At 33.1% G+C, this 19,421-nt stretch overlaps 1 protein-coding gene, 1 long non-coding RNA gene and 1 other non-coding gene across 4 annotated transcripts; 1 reads left to right on the top strand and 2 right to left on the bottom strand.

The window, feature by feature from the left end:
• Positions 1-1,281: 1,281 nt before the first annotated feature.
• LOC145117235 (heterogeneous nuclear ribonucleoprotein 1-like) lies at positions 1,282-3,637 on the bottom strand. Of its 2 annotated transcripts, none has more exons than XM_079053545.1 (6): positions 3,561-3,637; positions 3,173-3,390; positions 3,008-3,093; positions 2,620-2,844; positions 1,695-2,533; positions 1,282-1,576 (listed from the first exon to the last, which is right to left on the bottom strand). In XM_079053545.1, the coding sequence occupies exons 4-6, from the start codon at positions 2,839-2,841 to the stop codon at positions 1,570-1,572; spliced, it is 1,068 nt and encodes a 355-aa protein (XP_078909671.1). In that variant the 5' UTR covers positions 2,842-2,844; positions 3,008-3,093; positions 3,173-3,390; positions 3,561-3,637; the 3' UTR covers positions 1,282-1,569. The 2 variants fall into 2 exon arrangements, with proteins under 2 accessions (XP_078909671.1, XP_078909672.1); XM_079053546.1 differs by having other exon boundaries at positions 3,494-3,592.
• Positions 3,638-8,468: 4,831 nt separating this feature from the next.
• On the bottom strand, positions 8,469-11,646 carry LOC145110804 (uncharacterized). Its single transcript, XR_013710050.1, has 3 exons — positions 11,072-11,646; positions 10,079-10,159; positions 8,469-8,563 (listed from the first exon to the last, which is right to left on the bottom strand). It is a non-coding gene; the product is annotated as an uncharacterized LOC145110804 (long non-coding RNA).
• A 2,062-nt stretch (positions 11,647-13,708) lies between these two features.
• Positions 13,709-13,805, top strand: LOC145118264 (small nucleolar RNA SNORD96 family). Its single transcript, XR_013713223.1, has one exon. It is a non-coding gene; the product is annotated as a small nucleolar RNA SNORD96 family (small nucleolar RNA).
• The last annotated feature ends 5,616 nt before the right edge of the window (positions 13,806-19,421 follow it).

Below are 19,421 nucleotides of genomic sequence, written 5' to 3'. Positions count from 1 at the left end.
AATCTAACCGCACAACAAAAGGTTGAAGTGCAACGTCATCACTTGGAGTTCCTTCGTAAGGAAGAGAAGGAAAATCAAATAACGAGGGATTTAACAATTATTTATACTAGCGAAGAAAATATGGGACCACAACAAGCATAAGTGCTCTGAAAGATGAAGGAGCTGATCGAGAATAAATATTTGGATGACTAGTGTATTATCATTTTTATGTTTTTAACGTAGGACTATGTTTTTTTTTTTTTTTTGTGTTCCATGTTTTTTTGTAATGTTATTTTTAGTTTTTAAATGTTATGGGTAATTTAGCATTTAATTAAATTGCATGTCTTATATTTTTTTATGAATAATATAACGTGAATAAAAAAACACAAATTGGAAAAATAAACAATAAATAAATCGAAAATAAACAAATTAAAAAAAATAGAAAAAAATAATGATATGAAAAATAGTGGGTGTTATAACATGTTGTCTATTTTCTTCATTTGATGTTATAACACCATGAATGACATGACATGTGAGGTGACACTTTTTTGGTGTGGTAACGTGTTTTCACATGTTGTCCACACCCACTAGTCTTCAAAATGACCTTATATGATAGGAAAAAAATATAACGGTAAAAAGGTAGTCCCACTCCCCCGTTGTTGCAGATAGTTGCAGTAGAGAAGACTTCCAAAAAGAGCAAAGAACCAAAGTTCTGATGCAAAACCCAGCCCAGCTCCTTTCTTTTTCTGTCGTCTGTATGTAGGCTCCACCAAATCGAGAAGAGAGATGTCCTTAGTTTCTTATGCATAGAAGACGACGAGCACTAAAACACCTCTCAAGTTGTTCCCATCTTATAGTCGTATGTTAAAAAGATATTAATCCTTCCTATCAACTTATTTGGATATATCATAAGAATTAGTTATATTTTTCTTGTTCACTTATCAATAAGGACATTCTAACCTTACCTAACAATCCCAATGATACACATTAAATGCCAAACAAGAGTAGTATAACATAAATTCTTGATCTTATCATTTTCTTGTCTTAACCCCGACAAAAAAATGTTGTCTTAATTAGATTCTTGTACTCACAAGACATTTAAAATCCATAGAATTCGATGATAAGTTCGATAGTTGTAAATGTACTATTGAATCCTACATTCTTGTGACAAAATATTACCGCATTGATATGAAATCTCAAAGATTTTCTTTTTAAACCATACACCCTAGATGGGTATCCTTCAAATGTTTCATACACACTAGCAAATCATCACAAAGTCACAAACTGTTCAACAACATGATAAAAACTAAAACAAGTAGTAATTCATTGTGTGTCTTTCTTTACGTTCACCCAACCCACAAAAGTTGCAAAAATAACAACATTCTCACTATATACTCCGCAACTTAGTTTTACATATAACTCGAAAACAAAAAGCAACTCAAAATTCACACATAAATGGTTCGCTTTTATAAACCTTCTATCACTATCCAAGCAATCTAGTTATAGCTCGGGAGGACATATCCAACTTTTTCATAGTATGCAAAATTCACATTTCATCTAAAACACGGATCCGTTGTTTCCTACTACCCATCAATTCCTGTAAAAATAAAACAAAAGCAACAAATCAGTAAACGGGTATACACATTACCCCACAAACCAGGCCTACAACCAACATGAAAAAGGTAAATCACACAGATCAAGAAAAATGTGCATACCCAAACCCACCAAACAAACCAATCCCATCTCCCTCCAACCCCCATGTCACGTCTCTCGAGCCACCACCACCACCACCACCACCATAAAAGTCTGAAAAAGGTGCATCATAACCACGCCCGCTAGTGTTCCTTCCATACCCTCCACCATTACCACCATTTTGAGGTGAAACCAAAGATCCTATAGGATCAATCCCTCCATTAGCCCACAAGTTACCAGGATTTGAACTAAAGAAAGAAATGTTGTTCCCATTTCCACCATCATAACTTACAGGACTCCTAAACCTACTTGAATCTCCATAATAAGGGCTCAATCCCCTTCCATAGGGTAAAGTATTCGGTTCAAAATTCAACTCCATTCCAATCCCATATCCAGAATTCAAACCGAATCTACTATCCATCCCAACATTGTAACCTCCAATTGGTCCATTAAGAACACTATTAGTCCTGTTCAAACCATAAGGATATGGACTAAGTATGGCTCGGGTGGGAGTGGGACCCGGTGAGAGTTCTTTTGGAACAGCGCGTTTGACTTCAACCGTTTTTCCGTTTAGTTGGTGAAATGTTTTTGATACGACCTTGTTGACTGCATCTTGTGTGTCATATGTGATGAAACCAAATCCTCTAGGTCTTTTTGTATTATGATCATACATAACAACAGCATCTGTAACTTTTCCAAATTGCTCAAAATACATCTTGAAGTCGTTTTCAGTTACTGTCGATGCTAAACCTCCTACAAATATCTTTCTTGTTTGTCCAGGTGAACTCTTAATGCTACTAATGTTATTGTTTCTACTCATTGTGAGTTTGTCATCTCTAGGAACTGCCTTCTTTGCTTCAACCTGAAATATGATTATATGAAAATGATTATTGTGCATTATTTGGAATGAGAAACATGAACTCCATGATTGAAAGACGAAAGATTTACCATTCTGCCATCGATGTTGTGTTTCTCTTTAGTGACTCTGTCTGCAACAGAAGGATCGGCAAAGACTACAAAGCCGAATCCACGAGCACGACCAGTGGTTCGATCTTTCATAATCGTTGATTCCAAAACGTCGCCGTATCTACTGAAATAGTGATGTAGACGTTCTTCATTTGTATCCCATGATATCCCACCGATGAATAGCTTGCCAAGATCGGATTGCATTTTCTGTACATTGAAATCAAAGCATCAAACACTAATTCTTTAAATGATTTCACAATTCGCGATAAAAACGATGAATAAGAAACCCATCAGAATTCAATTCGGCTACATATACGAAGTTCATAACTGAAATGACAGATCAAATTATCACAAAATGAAAAGCGATCACCTTTGCTTTCAATTAACAATCAGACGAGCAAGCCTGGGTATTATCGCATCGGATCACCAATCCAACAATCGAGAATTCGAGACGTTCTGCGAAGGGGAACAGTTATTAGAGAAATCAATTAATCAAGAGTCAAACTATCGACCAGTTTATGAAATTAAGGAATACCCTAATCTTCAACAAAGCCCCACTGGATTCTAGAAACACCCAGATCAAAACTCAAGATCTGATAGGAGGCTCAGTAAGAACCTTGGCTGTGTTCATCCTCTTCATCAATACAACTATGTTTCATGGTTGTTCAAAACTTGATTTCGAAGGCTGGATGATTCTACCAGTTAAGGAAAGAAATAGGAAAATCTTGATGCGGGTTTCTTTCGTCGTTCAATCTAATGTTTAGAAATGGAAAATGTCGAAAAAGATAAAAATGAAAATAAAAAATAAAAAATGGTGTGTAATAAATAAGAGAAAGAAAAGGAAAAAGATAAGAACTTTTGGGTAGTTCGATCTGATAAATAGCTGGGTTGCTTGTTCTCCAATTCGAGGCTTATATACTTACCGGGAAAAGCGTTTGTGGTAACCATGTATGTATTGTAACATATGGACCCAACAATGGCGATGTCTTGCTTTTGTAGCTGATCGGTTGCAAATCAACGGTTGTGATTACTTTTTATGTTATTTATTCAATGCCAACGCACACCATATCCTATTTTTCTTTTTTGACACTTCCATGTTTTTCTTTTCAAACCGTATGACGGTGTCCCACTTTTTAAACAGGAATAATGAGTTCTTTTGAATTCTATTGGTGATAATTTCTTATAAAAGATCTAAGGTCTGATTTGATTATATATTTATATGAATAAAGTACGGGTAAACAACACAAAAGACATTCTGTTTACACTAAAATTCTAATTTGACATTGTGTTTTTTTGTTCCAAATTGAACATCATTTATCAAAATTTATTCAATTTTGACCATTTTCCATTTGAAACCGTATAAATATATTTTTTATTACATTTTAAACCGTATAAATATATATTTTTTCGTTTAAAAACCACATTTTTATTTAAATACAAGGTGTTTTTTTTTGTTTTTTTTTTTACATTCAAAGCATAATGTATAAATATGCATTAGTTATATCATGAGAATCAAACTAACCATAAGCTTCTAATAAGATGTAAAAATTTCACGGGTTTCAAACTTGACATCCGGGTTTTGATCGACTACACGCCTCCAACCCTCCAAACTCATTTCAAAGTTGTGTATTTAATATAAATAACGGTTTTTATATAACTAATACATATTTATACATAAAATTATGGTTTGAATGTAAAAAATACCTTGTATTTATACAAAACTATGGTTTTTAATTGAAAAAAACATATTTATACGGTTTAAATGTATTAAAAAAATATTTATATGCTTTCAAATAGAAAATTGTCATTAAACAAAATTGGAAAAAAATTATGTTCGATTTGGAACAAAAAAACATAGTGTTAAAATTGAAAAAAAAAATTAAACTTAGTGTCAAAATCGAAAAAAAGTGAAAACTTAGTGTTTTTTGTGGTAAAAAAAATCAAATTTGGCACGTCAGCATATCATGTCAGCATGTCACGTCATCAAAACTGACACGTCATCATGCCACGTCAGCATGTAACCTGGTTAACCGGTCAAGTGGTCAGAATTGTAACAAACTGGAAAACACAATGTCAAATTTGAGACAAAAAAAACACAGTGTCAAAATAGAATTTTGGTGTAAACTGAGTGTTTTTTGTATTGTTTACCCATAAAGTATATATAAAATTTCTTTCTGACAAAACTGCACAAATGGTTCCTGTGGTTAGCTGAAAATTGTTATTTTGGTTCAAAAAAGTTTGGACTAGCACCAGAGGTCCAAACTTTTCATTTTGTTGCAAGTTTGGTCCAACTTTCTATAAACTTTTTCACAATGACTATTCTGCCCTTGTTTTTTTTCTTTTTCAGTTTTTTTTATTATTTAAATACTTTTTTTGATTGAAAGAAAAAATAAAAAAGAAAATTTGCATTTTCTATTTTATTTTTATAACTTTTATAACAAAATGAAATCTCTCTCTCTCTCTCTCACACACACACACACACAACAAAATGAAAAGTTTTGACGTCTAGTGCTATTCCAAACTTTTTTGGACCAAAGTGGCAATTTTCAGCTAACCACGGGGACCATTTGTGCAGTTTTGTCTTTCTTTTTAATCATTTAGACTTAATAAAATCTGATATGCTCTCTTTTTAAACAAAAAATCATAGTTTTTCTAGTTTCTTCGATCGTAATATCGTTCGTACATATATAATCGAGTCTATATCGACTCACGTCAGTTTATTGCAATACTTGGTTTGTGATGCTACCGTGAGTTTAAGCGAGTTTAGTCGAAGTTACATTTTACATTTCACTCCTTATTTGATTTCTATATTAATATAATTTAGTCCAAACTCACAAGTTTAATGGTATTTCTATTGTAATTTAGTGTTATTTCAATTTTTAATATTTTTATTAAGTGGGATTAAGTAAAGCTTGAAAGTGTCCATTGATTTAACTAAGCTTGAAAAGCTTGAACAAGATTAACCTTGAGTCAAGTTTTTTATTAAGTCAAGGTCGAACTTGATATTGCATCAACATGACTCTACTTGATTACACTCCTATGAACATCTTTTTCTCTTTGTTGATCATTGAAATCCATTTTCTTCTTGTAGCCACTCTCACCGATCGATTTCCATTTTCTGATTCTCTTCTTAGATCCTCTTGATATGTTGTGCGGTCTGTTGAGTATGGAGACTACTTGTTTTTGTGTTAGTGATTTAAGTGTCACCATATATTTGTGTAATTGGGATTAATGTGAGCTAATGGGGTTATAAATTGTACTTTATATTATATGTTTAATGTGTGCGGAGTGCACACTTATATAAGATTGAAGTATAAGTTGGTACAACAAAATGGTGAAGACAAGAGGTGAGCGTATTAACTGAAAAATCGAACCAAAACCAAATTAACTAAAATAATCGAACCATTTTCACCGAACCATCAGTAAAAAAGGTGGTGCGGGTTTTATTTTTGATTAACCAAATACATATGGTTCGGTTGTGGGTTTCATCTAAAACCGAACCAAACCAATAATATTAATAAATGTTTTTAATATGATATAATATTAAATATATAATATGTAATTATATATGAAATTGAAATTTTAAAAGATGATTATTTGGAATTAAATGATATACTTAATCTTTTATCATATTAATAAGGTTATAAACACTGAATTGTTTACTTTTTTATAACAATGTATTTTATATTTTTCAGTTTTTATAGCAAAGTATTTTTATTATTATCTCATTTTTACCATTATGATTAATCAATATTAACCATTAACCATAATCATTAACAAAAAAAAAACATTAACCAAAACCAATATTAACCAATACCCAGTGGCTACCAAAATGTATTAACCACTTATAATGGATATGGTTTGGTTTTAGCTAAAAACCGAACCAAACCGTATTATACAACCCATAGTAAGGACAAGGGGTCACGCCTCTTGAAGGGTCCTAGGCACAACGCCCTTAGTGGGGGTCCAAGGAGCTCCTGGCGATTTTGGAAACCATTAATCATGTCAATAATTTTGGGATTACTTGACTAATTCATAAGACGACAACCCTAATCGAAACCCTAATTGTCATGTATAAATATGACTCTTCTCCATGAATCGGATATACCCTTTTTGTAACGACCTAGATTTCTACATCTAATCTATGTGATTTGTCATAGTTTTATTTTTACAATGCAAAATTCTACTATAATTAAAACATTTACATCCCATGACAAATCACCGATTTACAATAAAAATCTTACATACAAAATAAACAACAATAAATGGTAAACTTTTAGGAAATAAGATGCACTAATCTTCTCTTATGGAGAAAGAACGTATTTGAGCTCCATCATCCATCCTCAAACGAAGATTTTTATCTCAAGAGCTCATAAGGTTGATTCAAGTGGATATTTGATCATTCAAGCAAAAAGGAGAGGAATCAAAGGCTTAAAAGGTATAATTTTTCTCCCTTTCAACCTATAAATCGATTTTCATGGAAGATGCCTGATTTGAAGTTATTGTTTAAAAAGGATTTTTATTTCAAAGTTCCAATAAACAAAAACTTCAACCTATTGTTTAAAAAGGATTTTCATTTCATAAGTTCCAATAAACAAAAACTTCAACCTATGATACGTGGCGCATCAAGTTTTTTTATTTTATTTTATTTTATTTATTACAATATTTGATGGTGGTTAGGCGGAAGATGTCAGATTTGAAGTTATTGTTTTAAAATGATTCTTATTTCATAAGTCCCAACAAATAAAAACTTCAATGTATGATTTTTTTTTAGTTGATATAATTTGTACCTTAGCTTGTACATCAAGAAATATAACTTTCTATAAATTTTCCTCTTTAGAATCTTGAAAAATTGTAAATATATGAATATTCACATCTAAAAATCTTTTAACTTATCTATCACGATAAACCATTAGATGTTTGTCTCTTCTCAGTAAGGATGATAATACATAATTAGATTCTTGTCATATGGAAGATTATTTTAGTGATGGTACTTTAGTAACATTATATTTAATTCTTAGATAAGCTTTTAATATTATATTAGTTTGATTTTAATTAAATTATAAATTTAGATATAAATACAAATATTATAATTTTAAAATGACATATAAGATAATTTTAAAACTTATAAACATATTGTATCTAATATTTAAAGTTTAAAATGATATAAATTAAATTTTATAATAAAAAACAAAGCAAAAAAAAAATAGATTAGTCTTTTAGTTTGATTAGAAAAATTAGATTTTATTAGAAAAATGTATAAAAATATTATTTATTTTATCTTATTAACCCTCAAAGTTTTGTAGCTAAATAAGTAATAATATGGATAACAATATTCTATTGTTTCATCATTTTTTTTAATATTAGTTGTTTTAGAAACGCATATAAAAAAAGAAAATAAATGAAATTATTAAATTTAAGACAAAACTGCAAAAGTGGTCCCTATGGTATGCATTTTTTCTGAGGTTTAGTCTAAACCTCGACTTTCTTTGGCGTCGTAGTCCTTTTGAGTTAGTTTTGTTGCGGATTTTGTCCCTCGATAAACTGAAATGACTAATATGCCCTCCCAATTTTCATTTTTTATGTTTTTTCTATTTAAACTAATGTTTTATTAAATTAAAACTAGGTTATAACCCGTGTGGTACACGCGGTTAACAAAGTAAAATAACATAAATATTATAAAATCGTAATCACTAATCATAAATTTACAAACAATTGAGAAGATACAACAATAATATTGAAAATGAAAAACACCAATTACGTATATTACACGAATAGGCCATGTCAAAAATACACGAATGGTCAATTTATCAATTATATCCTTCATCAATCCAAAAAGAAAGAAAAAAAAATTGCTATTAACCTTCATGTTAATAAATAGTAGCAAATAAACAATAAGATTACACCATCCCCTTATATTTATAACCTGCATTTTAATCAAAAGTAACAATAAGTAATAATATCATACCTCCTCCCCCGACAACCACAGTACATACAAACACTAACACATGAACAGAAACACACATACACATACACACATTAACATGCACATCATGAAAAAAAGCCAGAAATGACATTATTTAAAAGATTTTTTTACGGTAATGATTCAATTCTTTTTCGATTTTGGTGTACATATAAAATGGTCATTTTGAGCATTTCTTACATCTTGGAGTTATATTACTAAACGTATTCCATTTTCCTTCTAATAGCATCATATGTTTAAAGTAGATTGTTATTTGTTGCATTTAAGTTTATCATTAACAAGTAATGGTCCCTGCTTTATAACAATAACAGTTACAAAAATTGTCCCTATTTAGTGAAGTTTACAAAAATGGTCTCTGTTTTATAACGAATAGTCTCTATTTAATGAATTTTATGTAAATGGTCATTATTTTATAAAATATATGAAATGACAGTACGTTGCTCTTTATTGATATAGCAAGGGTGAAAAGAGCATTAAAAAGATCATCAATGTCAAAAAAATTTACACGAATGGTCCCTAGATCTAAAACAACTAAAAAACTAAAATATGTGGTGTGTTGCTATATAAGGAAGCTGAAAATACCAAAAAAAAAAGTAAGTTGGTTTTATTGAAAATCTGAGAAGCATAATTAATGTTTACTCATAATAACATGATACTTTGAAAGTAGGTTGCTAATACGTGTAATCAATAATATGATTTGTTTCTGTTCCCTTTAGTTTATTACACGCACTGTCAAAAATATCACACCAATTGTCAATTCACAAATTATACAATTCCTAAATTAAAAAAGACATAAATAAGTAAGTTATATTAACATGTGTAGTAATCAAAAGTTGGTTGCTATTACTTGTAATTTTCTTCTTGGTCGTACAACTTGAGTATTGTTGTTCGGAACATATTCACATAACTTTTTAATGTTGTAAATCATTAAAATATATTTATTATTTTATTTGCATATTTTGTATATTTTGGAAATATGTGTGATTGTTTTTACAACTACATAAAGTTCAATAAATAATACTATTATATGATAATAGTTAATTTGCATATTTTGTTATGGTATTTTTATTTATCCACGTTTTAATAAAAAAAATATGTATGTATATTCATACTGAAATAATATTGGATTTAAAATTTTCGTTGTAGTGAAGAAAAATAGGTGCTTAAATGGTAAACTTTTGAATTCACTTTCACTTCTCACTCATTTGAAATAATATTATAATCCTTAGATCATTATGTTTTTATCTATCAAAGCTACAGATTGAAACATATAAGCACATTTGATCAGATTGCTGCTACCATTTAAGCACATTTTCAGCAAAGATCTTTAATATAAAACCATATACAACAACCAGCGAGCACTTAGATTTCTAAAACTTCATATGAAATAAAGAAAAAACAGGGTATATACTTATGATATTTAGAAGCCATTAAGTAAAAAAAGGAACAGTCGCTTACTTTCGGTCTCAACACGTGGAGTAAGAGTCAAGATATAGTCGAAGCAAATGAGATCAGTCGCACCAGATTTACATACACGGTCTGCAATCGGAGGAAAAAAAGATTTTATATTAATAAAAAATGTTATTTATTAGCAGCGTCTAGGTTTTTCACATGAAATCCACATATAATTAAAAGAAAATAGTGACGCATAAACAAACATACATTCAAATAAGCAATTACATAAACCAAATTGAAGCTAGAAAACACAAAATTGAAACCTTAAATCAAAATACAATATGAATGACTTACCTCACAATAATCATCGTCATAATTAAAATTGAATCAAATCACCAGGAGAAGCACACGAATCACAAAGTAAACTAATAAAACCCAACAATTGAAGTTGATTTTGGAAATCGTTAAACGATGCAATCGGTTGGAGTTGTAATTGTTATCCCATAAAAACTGCAGTGTAGAGGTTTAAATTTTGATAAGATTACGCTTGCTTAACTTTTACGATGGTCAATATCAAAATTATGGTAGTTGATATATCAGAATCAAGGGATATGCCTAATTTTATGGGATCGTATCAAGAATGTGGAGAAAGTTGCGGACATTACAACAAATTCGGCAGCTGAAGTTTAGGGATATGAATTTAACGGGAGAAAATAAAGTATATTGCTAGAGAGAATGCCACGTGGCAGAAGGCTGGTCTAAAAGATGGACACGTGGCTTCTAGGAGAGCCTTTTATTAAGGATGGATGGATGGATATGGATATGGTCTCTCTCTCCCTCCCTCTCTCTCTCTCTCTTATAACCTTCTAAAGATGAATGAACATGAATCTGAAAGATCTATAAAAAAAGCCATTCTTAATTAAAGAACATGACACCAAGAACCAAAAACACATCTGAATTCAGACTTTACAAAAAAACACACCTTAAACAAACCGCAAGCATGAAACCAAGAACAAAAAAAGAGCATGAAAGATCTACCCCTTTTCGTCTCTTTACCTAAATCAAACTTTATTTCCCTTTTATCCTCTCTTCATTCACACAAACACACCCAATTTCAGTTTTGATTCAAATTTAGGGTTCCCATTCATACTTCCCCTCTGCCGCCATCGGAGAAGACACAGTCTGTACATGATGTCACAATCAACTATGCTTATTGGATACGTGTGTCTCATGTGTGTCCCGAAAAGAAGAAGAAATCACTGCCCCTTTCTACGACTTGTTCTTAATCGAATCAGGCGACAAAAATCGCAACTCCTTTTACTCTCTTTTCTCCTAAATCGATCGAGCTCTCATCTATTTCTATATTTCCCGAATCACACTAGGTTCGATCCTCCTTCTCTAGTCGATCACAACCCTTCCCTTTTCTCTCGAATTTGATGTTACAAATCTATCAGTTCAGGGTCAGATTTGGTGTTATAGATGTAAACGATGGACCTTGATTTGAGATTTGTGTGTAAGATTGGTCACTAGTGGTAGTGGTTATGAAGGTGGATGTCGAAGCTGGTAGATATGGCGTTGGCCGGAGGTGGTGTGTAAGAAGCTAATCACAAAATGTAGGTTATGATGGTTGATTCAAGGCTTTCCGGTTTCCACAATCCTTTAGAGAGAGAGAGAGAAAGAAAGAAAGAAAGAGAGAGAGAGAGAGAGATAAAGAGGGAGAGAGAGTGTGTGTGTGAGATAGTGAGAAAGAGCCCATATTTTAATTTAATAAAACATTAATTTGAATAGAAAAATATAAAAAGGAAAATTGGCAGGGCGTATTAGTCATTTCGGTTTATTGAGAGACCAAATCTGCAATGAAACTAACTCAAAAGGACCACAAAACCAAAAAAAAAAAAAATGAGGTTTTGACTAAACATCAGAAAAAAATGCATATCATAGGGACAATTTTTGCAGTTTTGTCTAAAATTAATTTATAGGATGCTTTATGTGAAAGAATTAAGTAACTCTTATTAAAAAATGACGAAACTGCAAAAATTGGTCCCTATGATATTCAAAAAACTTTGGATATGGTCCAAAAAGTTTTCAACTTGCATGGATAGTCCAAAATTAATAATTTTTTTGTGAATTTGGTCAATGATAAATTGAAAGGACTATTTTGCCCTTATTATTTCTCTTTTATAATTTCTTTATTTATTTTAGTATTTCATTAATTATAAAAAAACTAAAAAATAAAATCCCACCCATCCCTACTCCATCCTACTGGTAACCCCCCATTTTTCTCTCTCTCTCACACACTCTCTCTCTTCCCCCCCCCCTCTCCATCCATCATTTTCTTCATCAGCTGTTCTTCCCCTGTAATAAAACCACATACACTCACTGAAAATTTTAAAAAACACACAGTGGATCTGCAACTCAAAAGCATAAATATATCACACACACACACTTTGTGAACTTGGATATTGCTTATAAAGGGTGAAATCGTTTTTACTGGGGATCTGAGAAAACAACCCTTTAAAACCTAGGTGAAAGGGTTGACGACTGCCAGTCGATTGAAAGGAAAGGGATACGTGACTCAAATTCACCGGAAAAATCAACATCGATTTGGGTTTCTTTGAGATCGATTCATGGATGAGATAACGGGGTGGAGGGTTGCTGAAAGGAATGGTGTTTCATCAGAGATGTATTCACCGACAGTGGGGTTCGATCCTCAGGAGGCTGAGTAAACGAGGGGGAGATGCCGACGATGAGGTTGGGAGCTTTTAACAGTGAAATGTCTGGCGGTTGTTGAGTATGGTGGGGCAGTGGATTTGCAACGGTGGGTGCAGTCGGTGGAGTGGACGGCTGAGGTGTTTAATTTGCAGTTAATGAGGAACAAGGATATTGAAGAGGAAACGGTGAGGTTGTTGCAGGTATGAGTGTGTAGAGAGAGAGAGAGAGAGAGAGAGAGAGAGAGAGAGAGAGAGAGAGAGGGGGCCAACATAATTTTTTTTTGCATTAATATTTAAAAAGTACAAAAAAAAAATTAAAAAAATAAAATAGTCAATTCAAATACTCGATGGACTAAAATCATGATTTTTTTTTTTAAATTTTACAACCAAAATCAAATAAAGATCATGATTTTGGACTTTTCATGTGAAACTTTTTTTTTACCAATTTTACAGTTGTGTCCACCTTCAAGCTCCCGCTTTCTCCCTAAAAAATAAAGCCCTAATAACAACGGTCCGATTACTCTCATCGTTACATTAGATCAGCCAAATCGGACGGCTCGCAACGCGCTCCCCAGCCTATATTTTAAGCTCCACGCCTCTTTCTACTCAGCGTCTGCAACTCTGTAGGGTTTCATCTTCCACACTTCAATTTTTTCATACCTTTTTCTTTTAGATATCGAGTCACACCCATCTCGAATTCCTAACCTTCTTGATTGATCGTTTTCTACATCGACGAATTACAAAACTTTGGGGCGAAAAATTTAATTTTCGTAAAATCCAATGATAAATCGTCGTGAATCGAGCCTTTTCCGGCATCACAACGGTTGAGCCTTCCTTCACCGGAAGGATCCCGTTCGTCGGAGATGGCGTTGTCACATCCTATCGCCTTGGGGAGCAGGTTCTGCCATTACCTCTTGGGATTGGCCGTGAGAAAAACATTTTTTCCCATTATTTTTTTTTAAACGATTTCGATCGATTTACTTGGCCAATGACGAGATCTATTTTAAAAGAACACCATCTTTCGGGACTGAATGGCTTTTATCGAAGTCTTTGATGTCTATTCTGCAATACTGAGGCCAATTTGATTGTGTGTTATCTATGAGGAAAGTTTTTTGTGCTTATGGACGGTCAAGTGCTGTTTAGATCTAAACACCAGCAGTACTTAACTTTTTTCATAAGCTAGATTTAAATGTAGCCATCTTTGTCTTTCATGTCGATTCTGAAACTTTTATTAGGTATTGACAATCCATGTTGTGGCTAACATCTTTACAACGATTATCATAGTCATCCAGTACTTCAAAGCATATATTTATGTTTAATCTAATTTTGTTTTATAAAAACAAGATTGTGCGTTGAAGCTTAAACAATTTAATTTCCCTACTCCGTTAAGCTTTTATATGTGAGATGAAATCGATAAACACCGTTTGATTTTGTTTATTGGATTTAGGTATTTTGATTTTGTTTAGCGGCTTAAGAATCAACTATTTTCTAAAAAGCCTGATATGGTAACTTGTAGTCTACATAACTTGATTGTCGATGCGTATTATTTCTAAATGTAAAAAAAAGTACTGGTTATAAATTTCATTATTGTTATTTTTCTATTATGTTTATTTCAGTGTTTTTCATGTGTATATATGTTTATCCTTTGATCTTTTACTTAAAATAGTAGCAACTTAGATGTTATGGTATATAAAAAAGACATTGAATATATACAAAACCAACAGTTCTTTTCTCCTAAATCATTTTCCTTAATTGCAATATTTTCTATATTTTTGCAGCTAGTAATAACTAGTATATGATATAGAAGTCGTTCAAAAAAGCTAACCACTTATAATGATTTGTTGTTTTCAACGTTTTTATGCATCTTCACAAAATTTCATTATTACAACGAGGTATATGATTAATTTTGTGGATTTTGGACACAATCGTATAAACCATTATTGCATAAAAACCATACCAAACAATAATGGGTGAATGTTGATACCTAAAAAAATTGATCACTGATTAATCGATTATCATTAAAAGATACAACAAGACCTAGAACACAACTTATACAATGTTTGAGAATTCTAACTTTCAATGCATTTAGTTTTAGTTTCGACCATCAAATCATTGATACCAATAAAAAAAGCTAACCACTTGTAATGATTTGTTGTAACATTTTTATGCATGTATACCAAACTTAATTATTACAACTAGATACTTGATTGATTTTGTGGATTCGGGATTTTTGATAGTTCATGGTCACTACACTCCGTAGTTAAATAGTTTGGCAATTTTTTTTAAGAACCTAACTGGGGTGTTTTACTAAACCATTCATGCATAAAACCATAAGAAACAATAAAATTCGTATGTAGATACCTAACTCTCAATGCAGCTTTTATCGTATATTGAAAAAAACATAACTTAGTTTTAAATTTTACCATAAAAATCAGTAATACCATATAAAAAAAGCTAACCACTAATATTGATTTGTTGTTTTCAACATTTTTATGCAATTTTACAAACATTCATTATTACAACTAGATAACTGATTGTTATTGTGGATTTTGGATTTTTGGTAGTCCGTATTTTTATTCGGGTTACTACGACTTAGGATCGATTCATAGTGATAATGTTAAAATACAGTAAATCAAAAAGTTGAGTCAAATGCAGTAATCAAAAAGTTAAAATGATTACTTTGTTTGGAAATTACATGAGCAAGTTAAAATGATTACTTTGTTTGGAAATTACATGAGCTGGTGATCCCAAAAATGTAAACATTGAGAAAAATCCAACTCTCATTGTAAAAGTTACGATTTTAAGACGAATAAAAACAACCACGTTAATGACGAATGCTATTAATGGCAAAATGACAAAAAAAGATTGATTGACTTTCGTCTAACACTACAAAAATGAAATTTGTAGTATAACATGAGATAAGAACTTTGAAAGGAAGAATGGCAAAAATTGAAGTCGTATGAAAGAGATAATTTTTATAAAATATAAAAATGTGGGTTAAAAATCGAAGTTAAAATTGAAGACGTAACCTGAAAGAAAGTTATAGTTCTACAAAAAAGCTACAAATATATATAAAGAGGGTAAGAAACAAAGTTCATATCGAAAATATGAATTTTTAAAAAGGAATCTTACGCCGTGCCCCTCCTTTAATATAAGAAAACTTTAAGTCTTTTTTCAAATTACAATTACAAATCTTAAAACATTTATCAGAGTATCATTAAAAGTTATCATGTGCACAAGTCCTCCCATTGATGCGATGCACTCGAGCCGTGCCCCTCCTTTAATATAAGAAAACCTGAAACATGTAAACCACAAATCGTAAACACAAAATTTAATGAGCACCAAAAAAAAATCACACTCAACACAACATAAATAAACAACTATGGGTTATCAGCAACCCTGGGGACTATCAGCAGTCTTAGTGGGCAAACAGCACGCCCATGTGTTATCAACAACCCTAGAGACTATCAACAGTCTCAATTTATTGCAGAATAATAACATAAACATAATGTTAATATTCATATTAGAATTACTTCAACAATACACATATACAACATTTATTGCAGAATAATAACATAAACATAATGTTTTTACATTTTCACACTATTTACTGTTTTTATTTGAACTTGCTTATATATATATATATATATATATATATATATATATATATATATATATATATATATATATATATATATATATAGGCTCATACAAACATGCAAGAGTCACAAAGACAATTAGCATCCTACATCAACAATTTAAGGAGCCGACATTGGTGCATTCGACTCACAAGCACATGGAGGAGACTCACCTGAATCGAAGAACTCTGAAACACTACGACACGATCCCTTTTCTGCACTGCTTTCACCCGCGAATCCACTAATATGAGAACCATATAAAATCTTAATTAATAGCCCAAAACCCTCAAGTTTGACCCAAGGTTAAACTTGGTGAACAAGTCAATGGTCAACGGAAGTCAAAGTCAACAAGTCAAACTCCAGGCTGAGTACGCCCAACGTACTCAGCTCGTACGCATGGCGTACTCACCATTCAGAAACGGAACCCATACGAGTACGCGCATCGTACTCAAAGTTACGCCCAACGTACTCGGCCAGATGCCACTTTTCCATTAAGTGCTTAATCTCTTAAGTCCTTTCATCCAACACTCAGATCTAGTCCCACAAAATCAATCTAAGTCATAAAGTTTCCACCTTTATTACTTTCCATGTCTAGAAAAGATCCAAAAGCTAAAACCTTAACTTATTAATCCATTAAGACATCATGACACTTTCATCGACGGAATAGAAGGATCAAGATCACATTTTTTTGGATCCGAAAAGCTCCATAATGGATAAAGTTTCCAACTTTATCCATTATAAATTTAGAATGGTCCAAACCACCAAGATCTAGCCTTTAAGTATCAAAGGGATCAAAAATGCATCTTTTTCAACTTAATCCGTTAAGTCCAAGTCACCAACCTTCAGATCTGAATCACAATGATGTTTAGATGGATAAAGTTTCCAACTTTATTCATAACAAGGTTACAAACTTTCAAGATCTAAACTTTATGCACTAAAATGACCTAAAGCTCATAACATTAAAAACTAGCTGGGTCTAACAAATGCATCATCAAGATTCAAACTTTATACCTCTAGAAGAGAGATCAAGGTGAACAAAGATTGAATCTACAAGCTCCAATGCAAACAACACTTTTCCAATGAACTCCTTCTTCTCCAAGATGCACCAAGAACACTTCAAAGCACTCAAAAACACATTCTTTTGCTCAAAACGATCAAACTAGAGTTAGGGTTTTCATGGGAGGGTGTTGGAGAGGTGGAGGCTGAAAATGGAATGGGTTTGGGGAAGTTAAGGATCTTAAATAGGGCTCAAACCACGAAAATAGGGTTTGGGCACTGATCGTGTACGCCCAACGTACTCCTGGAATGCCCAACATACTCAGGATTCCCTAGTACGCCCAACGTACTCCCCGTACGCCCAACGTACGCGGTTTAACCCAAAACTATCCAAACTTTAAACGGTCATAACTTCTTCGTTTCAAATCTGATTTCGACGATCTCTATATCCATGGAAATGTATTGAAGATCTCTACAACCCTATATAATTACTTTTAACTTAAAACACATCGAACTAAAATTCATAATTCATAAAAGTAGTATGAAACACTACTTTTCCTATTTTACCCTTTGACTCCAAAGCACAAACCGAACTCTTGGATCACATAATATACATTGCCCACATCCGAATAGGTGTAAGCCTCTCTTTACCAAAGCCCGAAGCCTTATGATACTTGATCTTCGAGTCTCGAACCCAAATTATGAAACGACTCGAAATAGGGTGTTACAACTCTCCCCCTTATTATCTCCTCTGTCCCGGACCAAATGATCCCGACTGAACTCCCTGAATCACAAAGATGACTGGGAAAGTCACCTTACTCCGATAACCACCCACCCTTACTATCGTCGAACCCAAAATAGCAGAAATCATAAGCCCTAACAAGGAATGAACCTCAACTTTTCTCTAAGCCCACGAGTGTCCAACCGCTACGCCTGAAACTAAAAACCATGATCGATATCTAACTCCTAGGAAGATAGAACCATTCCAAACCATTCCCCATAATGACTCAAATTCATAACCTGAACCACACAAACCTATCTGTCCTGAAGAAATTTACGGATACCCGAAACATATACGCCCCGACCACTTACTGGTACCGATAAATCCTCATCGAAAACAAAATCAGCTCCAGACTAAAAAACTGAATAAGTACAGGTGGTACAGGTGGTCCTGGTCTATCTGCCAACATGACTCCATCAGTCGTTTACTCCCAATGAAGTACAACTCAACCAACCAATGCTCGAATGATCACCAAGTCCGCTTAATCCTTAGTGACGGCTACAAACCAAACCGAGTTCTCACATCACATCTGGCCCCAACCCAACCTACGATTTCCCAAGTATTACATATGTTGAGGCCCACTCACAACCCTTCACCCAACCATGTGATGATCTAAATCATCCTAGAGAATGCCACAAGCCAAGTAATAGACTTCCATCACTGTTACCACCGCCTACTAACCTAGTGAATGCTACGGCTGCTCCGCAGTCTTATAACTCTTCCACAACCGCATCCTATCCTAGTGAATGCTACGGCTGCTTCGCAATCTTACATCACTTCCACAACCACACACTAACCTGGTAAATGCTACCACTTTTTCGCAGTCTTACATCACTCCTACAACCGCACACTAACCTGGTGAATGATACGGCTGCTCTGCGATCTTACATCACTTCCACAACCATACACTAACCTGGTGGATGCTACGGCTGCTTCGCAGTCTTACATCACTCCTACAACCGCACACTAACCTGGTGAATAATACGGCTGCTCCGTAGTCTTACATCACTGACCAAAGAACACTATTCCTTGCTTAACCCTGAACCCTCTCACAACCAGAACTGGTTCTCTAGTTGACTTAGGATGATACCATGTTGACTGGCCTTCCCATTTAATCCTTAATCAAACAATATCTTATCCGCACCACCCGATTAGCCATTCAAGGCCCCGCCGACCACACGGTAGTCTGCTCCACACTCAGAATCCTGAACTATCTTGGATTCTTCCCATCCTCAAGGAACCCTGGCGCTCCCTCTAGATATACCGATCCAAAACTCTAA

Source organism: Lactuca virosa, chromosome 5 (genome assembly GCF_052849685.1).
Source record: "Lactuca virosa cultivar CGN04683 chromosome 5, Lactuca_virosa_CGN04683_v6, whole genome shotgun sequence".
NCBI lineage: Eukaryota > Viridiplantae > Streptophyta > Magnoliopsida > Asterales > Asteraceae > Lactuca > Lactuca virosa.
Note: the sequence above shows the minus strand (reverse complement) of the source record. Positions and strands in the feature narration are given on the sequence as shown.